At 39.0% G+C, this 17163-nt stretch overlaps 1 protein-coding gene across 1 annotated transcript in view; it reads left to right on the top strand.

The window, feature by feature from the left end:
* rnf149.L (ring finger protein 149 L homeolog) overlaps positions 1–16623 on the top strand; it is a 30957-nt gene extending 14334 nt beyond the window's left edge. The window contains exons 2-7 of the mRNA NM_001091313.1: positions 2979–3229; positions 5354–5422; positions 10458–10540; positions 13244–13340; positions 14380–14575; positions 16265–16623. Coding sequence (NP_001084782.1) covers positions 2979–3229; positions 5354–5422; positions 10458–10540; positions 13244–13340; positions 14380–14575; positions 16265–16317 — 749 coding nt within the window. The 3' untranslated portion in view covers positions 16318–16623. The remainder of the gene's footprint in view (positions 1–2978; positions 3230–5353; positions 5423–10457; positions 10541–13243; positions 13341–14379; positions 14576–16264) is intronic.
* The last annotated feature ends 540 nt before the right edge of the window (positions 16624–17163 follow it).

Genomic DNA, 17163 nt, shown 5'->3' with positions numbered 1-17163 from the left:
TACACCAGTCTGACATCTGATTACAGTTTAATATTTTGAAGTCAAAACTGGTAATTAAGTGATGGATCACTAGTAACCATAAATATCACTGGTACACATTTTTCTATGTATAATTTAGTGTTGGCCATCTATTTTATCTTGAAATAGGGGGACATTTTAACGTAAACTTTACATTTTCAAACGACTGTTTTCATGCACCAATAGCTTGCATGCAATTAACTGCACCGTTTTGGCAGCATCACTTTCTACTAAACAGTTTGCAAGACTGATTGTAAATCAGTTTCCACCATCTGCAATTTTCTGTTTTCAGATGGAAAACACAGACCACACTTGCTATCTGCAATATATTCTCACCTAATCTAATGGGATAGTGCAGCTTTAAAGGGATACTGTCATGGGGAAAAAAATTTTTTTCAAAATGAATCAGTTAATAGTGCTGCTCCAGCAGAATTCTGCACTGAAATCCATTTCTCAAAAGAGCAAACAGATTTTTTTATATTCAGTTTTGAAATCTGATATTGGCCTAGACATATTGTCAATTTCCCAGCTTCCCAAGTCATGTGACTTGTGCTCTCTTTACTGCTGTACTGCAAGTTGGAGTGATATCACCCCCTCCCTTTTCCCCCCAGCAGCCAAACAAAAGAACAATGGGAAGGTAACCAGATAGCAGCTCCCTAACACAAGATAACAGCCGCCTGGTAGATCTAAGAACAACACTCAATAGTAAAAACCCATGTCCCACTGAGACACATTCAGTTACATTGAGAAGGAAAAACAGCAGCCTGCCAGAAAGCATTTCTCTCCTAAAGTGCAGGCACAAGTAACATGACCAGGGGCAACTGGGAAATTGACAAAATATCTAGCCCCATGTCAGATTTCAAAATTGAATATAAAAAAAATCTGTTTGCTCTTTTGAGAAATGGATTTCAGTGCAGAATTCTGCTGGAGTAGCACTATTAACTATTTTGAAAAAAACATGTTTTCCGATGACAGGATCCCTTTAAGTAAACTTTTAGTATGTTATAGCATGTCCTATTCTTAGCAACGTTTCAGTTGTTTATATTATCTAGCAGAATGTACAATGTAGAAAATAGCAGGGAGAACGCTACTGTCTGTGGACTGAAAGTAACAATTTAATTGGGACACTGAGACAAATATTGAACCCTAAACAGGTAGTTCACCTTTGTGTTAACTTTGTTAGTCTTCAATTTTGAGTTTTTGAATTATTTACCTTATTTTTCTGGCTCTTTCCAGCTTGCAAATGGTGGTCACTGGCCCCAGCACCCAACAATTGCTCTGTGAGGATACACTTTTATTGTTATTGTTACTTTTTGTTACTGATCTTTTTATTCAGGCCGTCTCCTATTCCTCTTCCAGTCTTTTGTTGAAATCACTGCCTGATTGCTAAGGTTATTTGGACCCTAGCAACTAAATAGCTGCTTAAATTCCAAACTGAAGAGCTGATGAACAAAAAGCTAAATAATTAAAAAAAAAAACACTAATAAAAAATGAAGACCAACTGCAAACTGTTCCAGAATATCATTCTATGCATCGTAAAATATGAATGTCTGCAATTCAGAAGTGGAATCCTTTATAATTATCGTTTGTGATTTTGTCTTATGACTTATAAGCCTGGTTCTCTTTTTCTTCACATTTTTACTACAGACAACACACCAGAAACAATTGCTCAGCTTTTTTTTTTTTTTGCCATTTTCTGCCAGTCAGCAGCCCTGTTCAAAGCGGAAATATAGGTTAGATTTCTTTTGTCTAGTTGGTAGTTTCTATCTGCTGTATTAACATGAAAATGCTTCTAGCACACAAGCTGAAAATAACCAGGCACAAATAATCCAACTTCTGATGGGTTTTGCTTGCTCTTATTCCCAGTGCTTGCAGGTAGAATATTTTGGCAGTGGATTATGCTTCTCTCTCAGGGTTATACAATTTAAACCTTCAGCTATCTAGCTGTTAACTACGGGTATGGGATCTGTTATCTGGAGAGCTCCAAATTACAGAAAGCTCATCGCCCATAGACTCCTTTTTATCAAAATAATCGAAATTTTTAAACAGTACCTTGTACTTGATCCAAACTAAGATATTATTAATCCTTATTGGAAGCAAAACCAGCCTATTGGGTTTATTTAATATTTGCATGACATTCTAGTAGACTTAAGGTATGAAGATTCATTCATATTACAGAAAGATCCATTATATGAACAACCCCAGGTCCTGAGCATTCTGGATAACAGGTCCCATACCTGTGCCAAATTCCCTTTAAGGTTAAGAAGCTATGGGAGGTCCCAGACTCACCTAGTATAGGTCTTTAAATGCCTTGTTCAAGACCTATTTGCGGTCCAACATTTGGTCAGGCCCAGCAAAAGATGCGGGCTGTGATGCAGGAATGCAAATATGTCACATGTTTAGCTGAGGGAATAGAGCTCCACCTCTACATTCATTTTTGTGATGTCACACTGGGAACCAAGCATCAGCAAGCAGAATTTTATGTTTTTTTCTGCAATAGATGGCATGTTTTGCATACTAGAAATCACTATGCTATAAGAAACAGATACTATGCCTTTAGGTTTAGTTTCTTTGCAACTTCATTGCAGAACTTATGAAATGTTTAGATATTAGGTCATAAATTCATTAAATGAGGTAGAGAATATAATGTTTGGATAGATGTTGTAATCCAGAAACTGGTTGCTAGAATTAGCTGTTAGTGCTGGGTGCATGAATTGCTCTGCTTACATTAAGCTCAGATGAACAAGATGCATCAGCATTTTCAGAGGGCTACATTAGAAGACAAACCACTCACAAAGAATGTATATATAATGAGATGCCTATCTGTAACGGGATACGTAAGTGCTTTTTAAAATAAAATTACCTGGAGATTGGACTGCTCCTCAAAAAGTGTGCCTAGTAAACAGTGAACTGAAAATGCTGTAAACTAAAGCGTATATATGTCTGTTCTCTTCCTCCAGGAACAGGGAATACAGTGGTGATTATGGTGAGCTATCCAAAAGGAATGGAGATCATGGAACCCTTGAGAAGAGATATACCAGTAAAAATGGTTATAACAGTGGGTACCCGCCATGTCCAGGAATTCATCAGTGGGCAGTCAGTGGTATTTGTTGCCATTGCATTCATAACTATGATGATCATCTCGTTGGCCTGGCTTATTTTTTACTACATCCAGAGGTTCCTGTACACTGGTGCACAGTGTGGCAATCAGGTAAAATACGGTATTCTTCCTCTAGCAGCAAGGGTGCTGAGGAGGATTTCATATACTCCATGTGTGCAGACAGATTATATTAAAATTCTGATGTTTTGTAAAGAAGTTGGTTATAATTGGTTATTGTACTGGCTGGGACCATACATTTCTCTTGGTTTGCAGTGTTGGTGGTTGTGTGGTAGTACCAGATGATCAGTTGAAGTAGTCCTGCAGCTGGAATATAACTGCAATTTTAAGGGAGGAAAGCTCGGCCAGGTTGATGAACACCTGGTCATTATTTTTACATTACTGGTTCCTTCAGTCTTCTACTTTTTAACAAGTTTACAATTGACAACAGTAATACAAAACAGCTGAATGCTAGGACTGCTTTCGTGATGTGCGGGCTTTAGGGTTGCCACCTTTTTACAAAATTTTCATCGGCCAGTGGTGGGGGCGGGAACAAAAGGGGCGCACTATAACGTCAAAGGGGATGGAGCCACGGCACGCAGTGGGCCAGTGGTGGGAACAAAAAGGGCAGGCCTTAGGGTTGCCACCTTTTTACAAAATTTTCACCGGCCAGTGGTGGGGGCGGGAACAAAAGGGGCGCACTGTAACGTCAAAGGGGATGGAGCCACGGCACGCAGTGGGCCGGTGGTGGGAACAAAAAGGGCGGGCCATGTTGTGAAAGGGGGTGGAGCCACGGCACACGATGGGCAGAAGGCAGTGAAAAAGGTACCTTTTGATCGGACTGGGGGTGGGCCAAGGGCCTTTTTTAGGGGTATTACAAATTTACCGGCAGCTACATTGCCGGTAAATTTGTAATACCGGCCTTGGCAGGTGTTTTACCGGCAATGCCGGTTAAATACCGGCCAGGTGGTAACCCTAGCGGACCTCAAGTCGGGCTCCGGCTGGCTGCTGCACAAAACCTTCGGGTCACAAATTGAGCTCATCTCCTGCTCTCCCGCCCGCGACCTAACACTGGTGGCTTCCAGAACCAAAATTTATAGACTTGCTCCAGCCCCTGCCCCTTTTGTGACGTCACTGCGGGGCAGGTATGGGTCTATAAATAGAGGGGCAATGGCCGGCTGGGCTGGCTGTGGGTTTGGAGAGGGCAGGTTAGGGTTGGTGCATGTTAATAATGTCTCGACCCGCACACCACTAGACTGCTTGGGTTTTCATTTAAAACATGTGAGGAGGTTTGCCCGTGCCTCATGTATTTCAAAACCCTGTTTGAAACATTCTTTACTTTCATTCTCCAAGTCCTTAAATTTGTTCACCTGTTTTTAGTATGACGTAGAAAGTGATGCTCTGAGACAATTTTCAATTTGGTTTTCATTTTTTATCAACCATGCACATTTGATTAAGAGACTGGAATATAAATAGGAGAGGCCTTAATAGAAAGATGAATAATAAAATATAGCAATACATTTGTAGCCTTGCAGAGCATTTGTTTTAGATGGGATCAGTGACCCACATTTGAAAGCTGAAATAAGTCAGAAGAAGAAGTCATATAATTAAAAAAACTATAACAAATAAATAACGGAGGCTAATTGAAAAGTTGCGTAGACTTTGACATTCTATAACTTAAAGGTGAACCACCCCTTTAAAGTAATACAAATATAATGCAGTGTTGCCGTGCACTGGTAAAACTGCTGTGTTTGCTTCAGAAACACTATTATTGTTTATATAAATAAGCTGTGTAGCAAGTATTTCCAAAGTAAAACAATGTGCAAAGAGCATGTTCAGAACAAGCTCTTATTCACTGAACCAGTGTAGAGACAGGAGAGGTATACTGCCTCCTTTTAGGTAAACAACCCCTTAAACACTTATGTTTGAAACCCACTCAGAAATGTGTACAGTAGAACCCACATTTTACATTTTTCAGGGGACCAGAAAAAAATATGTGAAATCCAGGAAAATGTAAAATTAGGGAAATGTATTATGCATAATATATAGGTGGGACCACAAAACAATAATGTAAAATGAGAGAACTTAAAATCAGGGGATGTAAAATGGGGGGTCTACTGTATTTGTAAGTAAAACTTTGCTTAAAATGATGTTTAGTCAGAGGCTAATACATGTGCTTATGTAAGGTAACACGCTGAAATTAGTTGATCATTTCCTTTTTTACCCTTTTTGTTAAAGAGCAACAGAAAAGAGACAAAAAAAGCCATCAGCCAATTGCAGCTTCACAGGGTGAAGAAAGGCGAAAAGGTAACAACACGTTTATATTGTTTTCTTGTTCATCCTGCTTTTCAGTTTGTTTTAAAATGTCTTCACGTTGGTACCCTTTGCATCTGAAGCCCCTATAGTTTAGCCTGAGCCACTATGAGGGTAAAATTTATGCGCGTTAAAAAGCTTTGTGTTGTTGCTAACTGTGTAGGGAGGTTTTAGTGCATTTAGGAAAGCAGATGAATGTGCCTGTTCAGCAGAATGTGTTCTTTGGGGTGCAGTTCAGCTGTACACAGGATAAGAAGTCAGCACTCACCATCCAGAGATAGTCTTGTTAGGTGCGCGTTCCAGGCAGCCACTTGCAGCCAAAATTCAGGAACACTTTTCAAATAGACAGCACCAGACCAATGGAAATTTTCTTAAAAAGCCTTTATTTGAAAGGCTTTATTCAGACTCAATCCAGCAATGTTTCAGGCTTACAGAGCTTGAGGAAAGGATAATGTAAGCCTGAAACGTTGCTGTATTGCGTCTGAATAAAGCCCTTCAAATAAAGGCTTTTAAAGAAAATTTCCATTGGTCTGGTGCTGTCTTTGAAAAGTGCAGTTCAGCTGTAACAAGCCTCCGAATTGTTTATCCCCGATGTAAATTAATTGGTGATCCAACATTTAAGACAAATTCTTTTTTTGTTCCAGACAAGACCCTTTAAAGCCAAAAAATGAATTGATGTAAGCTTACTCAATTGCTTCTTCGAGCATTTTTGCCATTTACGTTCATTTTCTATTTTAAGAGGTTTCTGAGATATTTAAAGTTTAATCTGATAATTTCAGACTGTTGGCTCAATTGAGAGTTATTAGTTAACTGAATCCAGGAAGTGCGCAGACGATACATATAAGGGCATATTTATTATGCTGTGTAAAAAAAAAAAACCCAATGAAAACAGAATGAGGAGAAACAGATGCTGAGAGAGGAAAAGTGAATATAAACTTGATTATTTCAGAAGCAATGCAAAATATTTAATAGATGGTATTTAGAAAGTTTCTTATTTTAGTACGAGGAAGCTTATATTAAATTTTCATTTTCACAATGGTTCCCTTTTAAACAGGTAAAAGTCTTAACTGGTGTATTTGGCTCCTCTTTAGATCCTACAAAGTGTCTGCTAGGTCACCTTAGAGAGCCATCTGCTGTACACTGTACTTCCTTTTGGACTTGGATGCTGCACTTTCCTACCAACTTATTGTGCATAGCTGAGCCATGCAGGCAGCACTGCAAAGCCTCAGGGCACCACATGGTGCATTATGGACAAAACAAAACGTCATGTTGTGTAAGGCTAGGGCCACACGGCGCGATTTTGCCGCGATTCTGCGCTGGGCGAGTTGCGAGTTGCGAGTCGCTGCGGTTTTTAAGCCGAAATAGCTTTGTTAACTTTGGCGCTGGCGTCAATGCAAATCGCGGCGAAATCGCTGCGCTAATTCACACGCGGCGATTCGTTTTCTATTGTCGCCCGAAGTTGCCTCGCTGGGCGTTTCCGGGCGACAGTAGAAAAAGAATCGCCGCGTGTGAATTAGCGCAGCGATTTCGCCGCGATTTGCATTGACGCCAGCGCCAAAGTTAACAAAGCTATTTCGGCTTAAAAACCGCAGCGACTCGCAACTCGCCCAGCGCAGAATCGCGGCAAAATCGCGCCGTGTGGCCCTAGCCTAAACAAGGGTGTACTTGCTATTGATACTTTGAACGTTCCAAAGCCAGGCAAGCTGAATTAGTTGGTTCTCACTCATTCTGACTAAGCCTGCAGGGGATCTAGATAAAGGCAATCCAGGTGGAATTCCACTTTTACAAGGTCAGGTCAGTTGTTTTGCTGACAGTGGGAGCTAGTGTGGTGGTGTCTCCTATTGGCACATGTAGGTGGCACCAATCTCCTATCTTCTGTTCTGCTTGTTTGACCCAATGGAAGAATGAGCCTTGTTGTTTAGCTGTTTAAATTTGGCTAATCATTTGTTCTTGGGTTGACTAGTCTGATATATATACAGGTATGGGACCAGTTATCCAGAATGCTCGGGACCTGGGGTTTTTCGGGTTAACAGATCTTTCTGTAATTTGGATCTTTACACCTTAAGTCTACTAGAAAATCATGTTAACCTAATAGGCTGGGTTGGCTCCAGTAAGGATTAATTATATCTTAGTTTGGATCAAGTACAAGGTACTTGGGAAAAAAGTACAGAGGAAAAAGTAAATAATTTTTTAAAATTTGGATTATTTGATTATAATGGAGTCTATGTAGACAGCCATGTAGACAGCCTTTCCATAATTCGTAGCTTTTTTATATTTTTTTTGGGAACCCCTCTTAATTATTTGGAGTTTTGTTTATCATTGGCTGAGCTTTCAAAGTAGCAACTTCCTTTTAATATATAATATGCTTTATGTAAACAGTAGTATTTCAGCAGTGACATAAAGTTTATTGGATTAATAGAAAAATTGCAATATGCATCATAACAAAATTAGACAGGTGCATAAATTTCGGCACCCCAACAGAGATATTACATCAATACTTAGTTGAGCCTCCCTTTGCAAATGTTACAGCCACTAGACGCCTCCTATAGCCTTTCATGAGTGTGTGGATTCTGGATGGTGGTATTTTTGACCATTAGTCCATACAAAATCTCTCCAGTTCAGTTAAATTTGATGGCTGCCGAGCATGGACAGCCTGCTTTAAATCATCCCATAGAATATCAATGATATTCAAGTCGAGGGACTGTGGCAGCCATTCTAGAATATTGTACTTCTCCCTCTGCATAAATGCCATTGTAGATTTCCAAGTGTGTTTAGGGTCATTGTCTTGTTGGAATATCCAACCCCTGCGTAACGTCAACTTTGTGACTGATGCTTGAACATTATACTGAAGAATATTGGGTTGAATTCATCCGACCCTTGACTTTAAACAAGGGCCCCAGTACCTGAACTAGACACACAGCCCCAGAGCATGATGGAACCTCCACCAAATTTGACAGTAGGTAGAAGGTGTTTTTCTTGGAATGTGGTGTTCTTCTTCCGCCATGCAAAGTACTTTTTGTTATGACCAAATAACTAAATTTTTGTCTCATCAGTCCAAAGCACTTTGTATCAAAATGACTGCAGCTTTTCTAAATGAGCTTTTGCATTCAAAAAAGTGCAGAAAGGGCTTCTTTCTCATCACCCTGCCATACAGATGTTCTTAGTGCAAATTGCACTGAATTGTAGAATGATGAACAGATACACCATCTGCAGCAAGATGTTCTTGCAGGTCTTCGCATGTGATCTTTGGGTTGTCTGTAACCATTCTAACAATCCTCCGCATATGCCACTCCTGTATTTTTCTTGGCCTGCCAGACATGGGTTTTACAGTAACTGTGCCTGTGAAATACCTTACAGTTGAAACGGATAGTTTAGGAGAACTAAACCCTAAAATTGAATATGGCTAAAAATGCTATATTTTATATACTCCCTAAAGTTTCATCTTCTCAATAGCAGCAATGATCCAGGACTTCAAACTTGTCACAGAGGATCACCATCTTGGAAAGTGTCTGTGACACTCACATGCTCAGTCGGCTCTGAGCAGCTGTTGAGAAGCTAAGCTTAGGGGTCATCACAAATTATCAAGCAGAAAATGATGTTGGCCTGTAATATAAGCTGATGGTACAGGGCTGATTATTAAATGCTGATGCTAATTGCACTGGTTTCTGTGCTGCCATGTAGTAATTATCTGTATTAATTACTAATCAGCCTTATATTGTGACATGTCTATTCTATGTGTACTGTATATTGTGAGTGGGTCCCTAAGTTCAGTAAGTGACAGCAGCACAGTGAATCAGCAGAAAAGGGGCATCTTTGGAGACACAGATCTTCCCAATAATATAATGTACAACATTTCTAGCTACTTCTTTAGTTAAGTTTTACTTCTACTTTAAACCTCTGTTCAGTATCATGGTTTAGGGGAAGGCTACAAAAATCTATCTCAATCTTTTGAGTGTTGCTTTGAGGATCCCATGCTGTCACTCTTCAGAGGAGAGTCAAACAGAAGTACAACTTGCAATTGGTCACCTGAAAGAACTTTTCTCATGATTGGACACACCTGCCTATGAAGTTCAAGGCTTAACAAGATAATCCAACCAATTTGGTGTTGCCAGTAATCAGTACTGAACAGTTACATGCATTCAAATTAGCACAATTACAAGGGTACCCACATTTTTGCACAGCCAGTTTTTCACATTTGATTTAATTTCATACAACTGTATAATGCTTCACTAAATATCTTTGTTCAGAAAACACCCCAGTCATCAGATGTTCCTGGGAAATGAAATATCTTTTTTTTGTTGAAAGTGGAGTAAATTATTATGCAGGGAGGGGTTTCCAAACTTTTTCACATGGCTGTATATATACAGAAGCCCAAAACATCATAGATGTCTAACTGAATTCTTTATAAACCTTTAGTTTTCTTTTACATAAACATGATTCTGTGCTGTGTTCATACATGTATACGATAGAACTTCCTCCCCCCTCCCAGTCTTTTGTCAAATCACAAGAAAAAAAATGTATAATGAGGGAACATTTAAAATAAGGGTGTGTAAAATTGAGGTTTCACTGTATAAAGGTGAAAGCAGTTATAATCTCTGATACCGACATAAAATTACATTTTCTCCTATCTTTTTACTCTCACATCTGCCCATTTCTCTGTGGGCTTATTGGTCAGCTAATCTGCTGCCTTTTGAAACCCCTTAACACAGCTTCTATATGCCAATGCCTAGTAACATCCGATTCCCAAAAGTCACATTTGTATGTGCTGAAAATATACATTCCTCAGGGACGTTAAAACTAGCAATAAACAATTTAACCTTAAATTTGGCTTTGTGATGTGAGAATGAGAGTTTGGTGCTGACACCTCAGGATTGCTCACATTCCAGCCAGAACCATTCCCAACTTGTCTGCTTATGGAATTGCCAGCTAAATGGCTCAGGATGCGACTCATCCCATTAGTAAGGCTGAAATGATAGTGATGATGCAATCTATATTGACACAATGTTTTCCTTTTCTTCCTTTATCCAAGGGTATTGACATTGATGCGGAGAACTGTGCCGTGTGCATTGAAAATTACAAAACCAAAGACCTTGTTCGCATTCTGCCATGCAAGTAGGTAGCTTGATATTTACTGTTTGTACTCTCTTTACACATTAAACCAAATTACGTGATGAACCAGCACTAAACCGCTTGAGGATAGACTATACAAAACCAAAATAGCCTAATATTAGAATAGTATTCTATTGCACACCTTTATGTGATTCACAATTAAGGGAAGTGCTCTATTTCCTTCACCTTTTGGGTTTATATACCTTTTATCAATCCTTTTAAACAGTGACACCTTCTAGGGTTAGAGATTGGATACTCACAAAGGCTTAAAATTCTGCAAGTCTTGATATATTTTTCTTTCTCCAATGTGCAGCCCCCGGTGGTTTCTTTCTAGTGTGTGTGTGCGCAAAGCCTCAAAGCGAACAGAATGCAAAGGAATCCGTAACCTTATTAGTGATATACCCACTCCGCTTCTTCCATGCCGAGTAAAGGGGGGAGGGAGGCAGCCGGTTATTAGAGGTGCAAAGCTTCTAATGACAGAAACTGGTGGCTGAACATTGGAGGAAAAAAAATATATCAAGGCTTGCAGAATTTTAAATCTTAAAGGGATCCTGTCATCGGAAAACGTGTTTTTTTCAAAACGCATCATTCAATAGTGCTACTCCAGCAGAATTCTGCAGAGAAATCCATTTCTCAAAAGAGCAAACAGATTTTTTTATATTCAATTTGAAATCTGACATGGGGCTAGACATATTGTCAATTTCCCAGCTGCCCCTGGTCATGTGACTTGTGCCTGCACTTTAGGAGAGAAATGCTTTCTGGCAGGCTGCTGTTTTTCCTTCTCAATGTAAATGAATGTGTCTCAGTGGGACCTGAGTTTTTACTATTAGATCTACCAGGCAGCTGTTCTCTTGTTACCTTCCCATTGTTCTTTTGTTTGGCTGCTGGGGGGGGAAAGGGAGGGGGGTGATATCACTCCAACTTGCAGTACAGCAGTAAAGAGTGATTGAAGTTTTATTGAGCACAAGTCACAAGACTTGGGGAAGCTGGGAAATTGACAACATGTCTATCCCCATGTTAGATTTCAAAATTGAATATAAAAAAAATCTGTTTGCTCTTTTGAGAAATGGATTTCAATGCAGAATTCTGCTGGAGCAGCACTATTAACTGATTCATTTTGAAAAAATGTTTTTTCCCATGACAGTATCCCTTTAATGAGTATCCAATCTCAAACCCTATAAGGTGTGACTGTTTAAAGGAGCAGTTCAGTGTAAAAATAAAAACTGGGTAAATAGACAGTTTGTGCAAAATAAAAAATGATTCTGATATAGTTAGCCAAAAATGAAATGTATAAAGGCTGGAGTGACTGGATGTCTAATATAACAGCCAGAACACTTCTTCCTGCTTTTCAGCTCTTTAACTCTGAGTTAGTCAGAAACTTGAAGGGGGGGCACATGGGACATATCTGTTCAGTGACTTTGCAATCGATCCTCAGCATTCAGCTCAGATTCAAAAGCAATAGTCATGACCCATGTGCCCCCTCAAATCTCTGATTTTTTACTGCCTGGTAACCAATCAGTGGAAACCAAGAGAACTAAAAAGCTAACTATATTTTAAAACATTTTTTATTTTGCACAGCCTATCTATTTACCCAGTTTTTATTTTTACACTCAACAATTCAATTAAGAAGATTGGTAAAGGGTAAATAAACCCAAAAGGTGAAGGAAAAAGAGCACTTCCCCTAATTGTGAATCACAGAAAGGTGTGCAATAGAGCTTGGACTACTGCACTATATTAGGTTATTTTGTTTTTGTATTGTTTATCCTCAAGCTGTTTAGCACTGGTTCATAATTTGGTGTCTGTTCTATCCATGGGAGAACGGAATCTGGACCCACTGAGGAATTGAACTAGACCTTTCCTATATGTTTCCATCTCTTTACACATTGCTTCAGACTAAACGCTACTTTTAGCATATGAGAAATCACACAAATATATGCTCATTAGAGTCATTAGAGTTTGCTACTTCTATCTATCTATCATAGCTTTTAGCAATTAATGGCCACCTGTTAAAGGGGTTGTTCACCTTTAAATTATCTTTTTGTATTTTGTAGAGAGTGATATTCTGAGACAATTTGCAGTTGGTTTTCATTTTTTATTATTTGTGGTTTTTGAGTTATTTGGCTTTTTATTCAGCAGATAGCCAGTCTGCAATTGCAGCAAGCTAATTGCTAGGGTCCAAATCACCCTAGCAACCATGCCCTGATTTGAACAACAGACTGGAATATGAATGGGAGATGCCTAAATAGAAAGATGAGTACTAAAATGTAGCAATAACAATACATTTGTAGCCTTACAGAGCATTTGCTTTTTAGATGGGGTCAGTGACCCCCATCTGAAAGCAGGAAAGAGCCACAAGAAAAACGCAAGTAATTAAAAAAACTATAAAAAATAAAAATGAAGATCAATTGAAAAGGTTTGTAAAATCGTCCATTCTGTAACATACTAACAGTTGACTTAAAGGTGAACCACCCCTTTAATAAAACAATAAATTTGTTTCTACGTGTTACTGCACCTCTGGCACATTTTGTGCCTTTATTACATATATAAGGGATTACTTCTTGAAATAAAAATATCTCAGAGAACAAAATATTAGGGTAGGATATTTTCATTCAGTAAATTCTGGAAATTGGTCAAGGGTTTGAATGCTTTCATAAAGCACCGGATATGGACAGTACTAACTTCATTGTTTCTTGTTTTTCCTCCTAGGCATATTTTCCATAGGCTCTGTATAGATCCATGGCTCATTGAACACAGAACATGTCCTATGTGTAAACTAGATGTCATCAAAGCTCTTGGGTTTTGGGTAAGGGAATACGATGATAAAACTATTACACAACGCTCACTGTAAGCCGAGTGTTCATAATGTCTGTATTTTATCTATGTATCTATCATCACCCAACACACAGGAATTATGTGTATATTGATTCATCAACATTATGTATATATTGATTCATCAACAATGCTGTTAGAATAACGTGCCATTCTTATGTGAAGTCTTAAATCCTCATCTTAATCCCACCGTCATTCTCTCCAGGCAAAATGCAATGCTCCTTCTGATACCTATGGTAGGAGTTTCATTGGAATAACTATGGCACAATGAATTAGAAGATATGAACAAGGAATGTGTCAGGGATATCCTGTATATAAATGTATAGCTCGCCAGCATAATGGAGGACCCAGGAGCACTGCCTTGATCCTACAGCAGATAAAATCTAATAAATGCCTTATACGTTTCAAGCAGAAACTAGCACTTAGTCATAGGATCATGTGTTACAGCAAGAAACTTATAATGCTGAGTATGCCTTTGCTTCAACAAAAAGATTTTGAATTTACAAGCCTGGACTGGAGTATTTCCCTTTAAGTGCCTGCCAACTATGTTGTCACCTGTGATTAGAACACTCCAATGGGAAGTAGTTTGCATTAGTAATATACTTGTATGTCCCTGCCTGAATTCATTTTCATTTCCTGTACTGTCACCATGATTTTTGTTGAGTAGTTGAGTCATTTGGAAGAAGCAGTATTGATCATAGAGTAGTGCTACCTTATTTATAGTGACATACAGAGAGTGTAATAAAATGGGAAACTAGTACGTCTATAGTAAAGTAGTACAGTAAGAATTTCCTCTAACAGGAATGCCTATGATTTATCCCTACACTGAGAGGCCATTTGTATAATTATATAATAAAGTGCCTTTGATCTCTCATTTGTTATACCTTTATTTCATGAGACTAATTTGCTAGATTTTTCAATCTGAAATAGAACATTTCATATCTGAGCTGTTAGCATGTACTGAATCAACATATGATGAAGTGACTATTCCTTTCTCCAATCTTTCCTAAAAGGTGGAGCCTGAAGAGACTCTGGATATTCATGTGCCTGACTCCATTGCTGGCAGCAGCCTTTCCATTGGGACTGTGAGCATTACCCAAGAGGAGAGCAGGAGTGAAGGAAACAACCTGCCTTCCTCTTCAACAGGCAGCTCATTACAACAAAGTAACAGTGTGAAGGATGATGCTGGGGAAACAACAGCATTGCTAGGTGACTATGCCAAAGGTCTATGGGGTTTTTTTAGAACCTCTGTGCACATGGATAGGAACTATAAAAATGTAAACACTCAGTGACTGAAGTATTCTAAAAAAAAATATACCTATAAGTAATGGGGGTTGTTAATATACAGTTAGGTGCATAAATCTATGGACAGAGACAACTTTTTTCTAATTTTGTTTCTGTACCACAATGAATTTTAAATGAAACAACTCAGATGCAGTTGAACTGCAGACTTTCAGCTTTAATTCGGTGGGTTGAACAAAAAGATTGCATAAAAAATGCGAGGGACTAAAGCCTTTTTTTTAAAACAATTGCTTCATTTCAGGGGCTTAAAAGTAATTGGACAAATTAAAAAACTGAAAATAAAATGTTAATTTCTAATAGTTGGATTCTGGGTTTCCTCCTTTTTAATTCTCTGCCAGGCCTTTACTGCAGCGGCTTTCAGTTGCTGTTTGTTTGTGGGACTTTCTATCTGAAGTTTAGTCTTCAACAAGTGAAATGCAGCTCAATTGGGTTCAGATCAGGTGACTGACTTCAATAATATTTCACTTCTTTGTTTTAATAAACTCCTGGGTTGCTTTGGCTGTATGTTTTGGGTCATTGCCATCTGTATTATGAAACACCTCCCAATCAATTTGACTGCATTTAGCTGGATTTGAGCAGACAGTGTCTCTGAACACCTCAGAATTCATTTGGCTGCTTCTGTCCTGTGTCACATCATGGATAAACACTAGTGTCCCAGTGCCACTGGCAGCCATGCACGCCCAAGCCATCACACTGCCTCCACCATGGTTTACAGATGATGTGGTATGCTTTGGATTATGAGCTGTTCCACGCCTTCTCCATACTTTTTTCTTGCCATCATTCTGGTAGAGGTTGATCTTGGTTTCATCTGTCCAAAGAATGTTTTCCAGAACTGTGCTGCCTTTTTTAGATGTTTTTTTTTTAAAGTCCAATCTAGCCTTTCTATTCTTGATGCATATGAGTGGTTGCACCTTGCAGTGCACCCTCTGTATTTACTTTCATGCAGTCTTCTCTTTATGGTAGACTAGAATATCGATACACCTATCTCCTGGAGAGTGGTGTTTACTTGTTTGGCTGTTGTGAAGGGGTTTCTCTTCACCATGGAACTGATTCTGCAATCATCTACCACCGTTGTCTTCTGTGGACGTCCAGGTCTTTTTCTTTCTTTCTCAGGAGCAAACTGTAGATTTTGCAATTTCTTGGATGGGTTTTTTCTGTTTTTGCATCTTAAGGATGGCTTGTTTCACCTGCATGGAGAGCTCCTTTGACCGCATGTTGTCACACATACAAGCACCCCCCCCAAATCAACTCCAGGGCTTTTATCTGCTTCATTGATTATGACATCATGAAGGAATTGCCCACACCTGCCCATGAAATAGCCTTTGAGTCAATTGTCCAATTTCTTTTGAGCCCCTGAAATGAAGTGATTGCATAAAAATGTGAGGAACTAAAGCCTTTTTTCCAACCCACTGAATTAAAGCTGAAAGTCTGCAGTTCAACTGCATCTGAGTTGTTTCATTTAAAATTCATTGTGGTAATGTACGGAAATTAGAAAAAAGTTGTCTCCGTCCAAAGATTTATGGGCATAACTGTATGTAAACTGTAAGTTTATTTTGAATGACCATAAATCGGTTCTCCATGTCTTTCTTCCTGCAGATGATCCGGGCAATGACAATGCAGCAGCAACACACACGCAAGACTCTCATTAGCTTGCCCTTTGGAGGACACACCAACCGACTGTTGGAACTCTTTTATGTCAGAGGTTTATTTAAACCATTAGGTCTTAATTTAAAATTGAGGAGATCCTAGTCTGCTGCCGTTTACAAGATTAAGGCCCTTTTCTTGTGCAGAATTGGAATCTTGACCTTTAATAGGAAACTGGTCAACACAAGTTCTGATTGGGTCATGTGACGTTTCATGCCGACAGGCCCAAACACAGACGTAAATGGATCATAGTGGATCTCTTTACGCTTTGTTCTCCACTTCATGTCAGTAAAGCAAATCTCTGTTTTGTTTATCTTCCATTCTTCATTATGGATTTGAACTTCTCTCACTTTACTCTATGAGACGCAAGAAAAGTGGGCACTTATTAGAGAAGGGGTACAGATAATGAAAAAGGGAGATGATCATCGATGGATTTCGCTTTACAGGGATATGGTACATAACATTTTCTATGACTGGAAATTCCATCTCAGGTATCTGTATGGCAGCACTAGACATTGGCTTGTGTCCAGCTCAGGAATCCGTACGACAGCAGCGATGAACAAGTTCAACCTTCTTCAGTCTGGCTCAGGAACCTGTACAAGAGCAGTGATGAACAAGTTCCTTTCTCTGGGATCTGGCTCAGGAATCCGTGTAACAGCACATTTATTTTCTAGGCTAAAACTCAGCAGAAGTTGCACGATTTCACAGCTGTTAAGAGGATATGCATTACTAACTGCAATGGGCTCACTGTTTACTCTTACCATTTTACCAAAAGCTGCTGAATCTTTTTTTATTTCCCATTTACAGTTAAAGTCTGTATTCTGGATGAGGGCAAAGATAGTAATACAAAG

This window comes from Xenopus laevis, chromosome 2L (assembly GCF_017654675.1).
Source record: "Xenopus laevis strain J_2021 chromosome 2L, Xenopus_laevis_v10.1, whole genome shotgun sequence".
Classification (NCBI taxonomy): domain Eukaryota; kingdom Metazoa; phylum Chordata; class Amphibia; order Anura; family Pipidae; genus Xenopus; species Xenopus laevis.
Note: the sequence above shows the minus strand (reverse complement) of the source record. Positions and strands in the feature narration are given on the sequence as shown.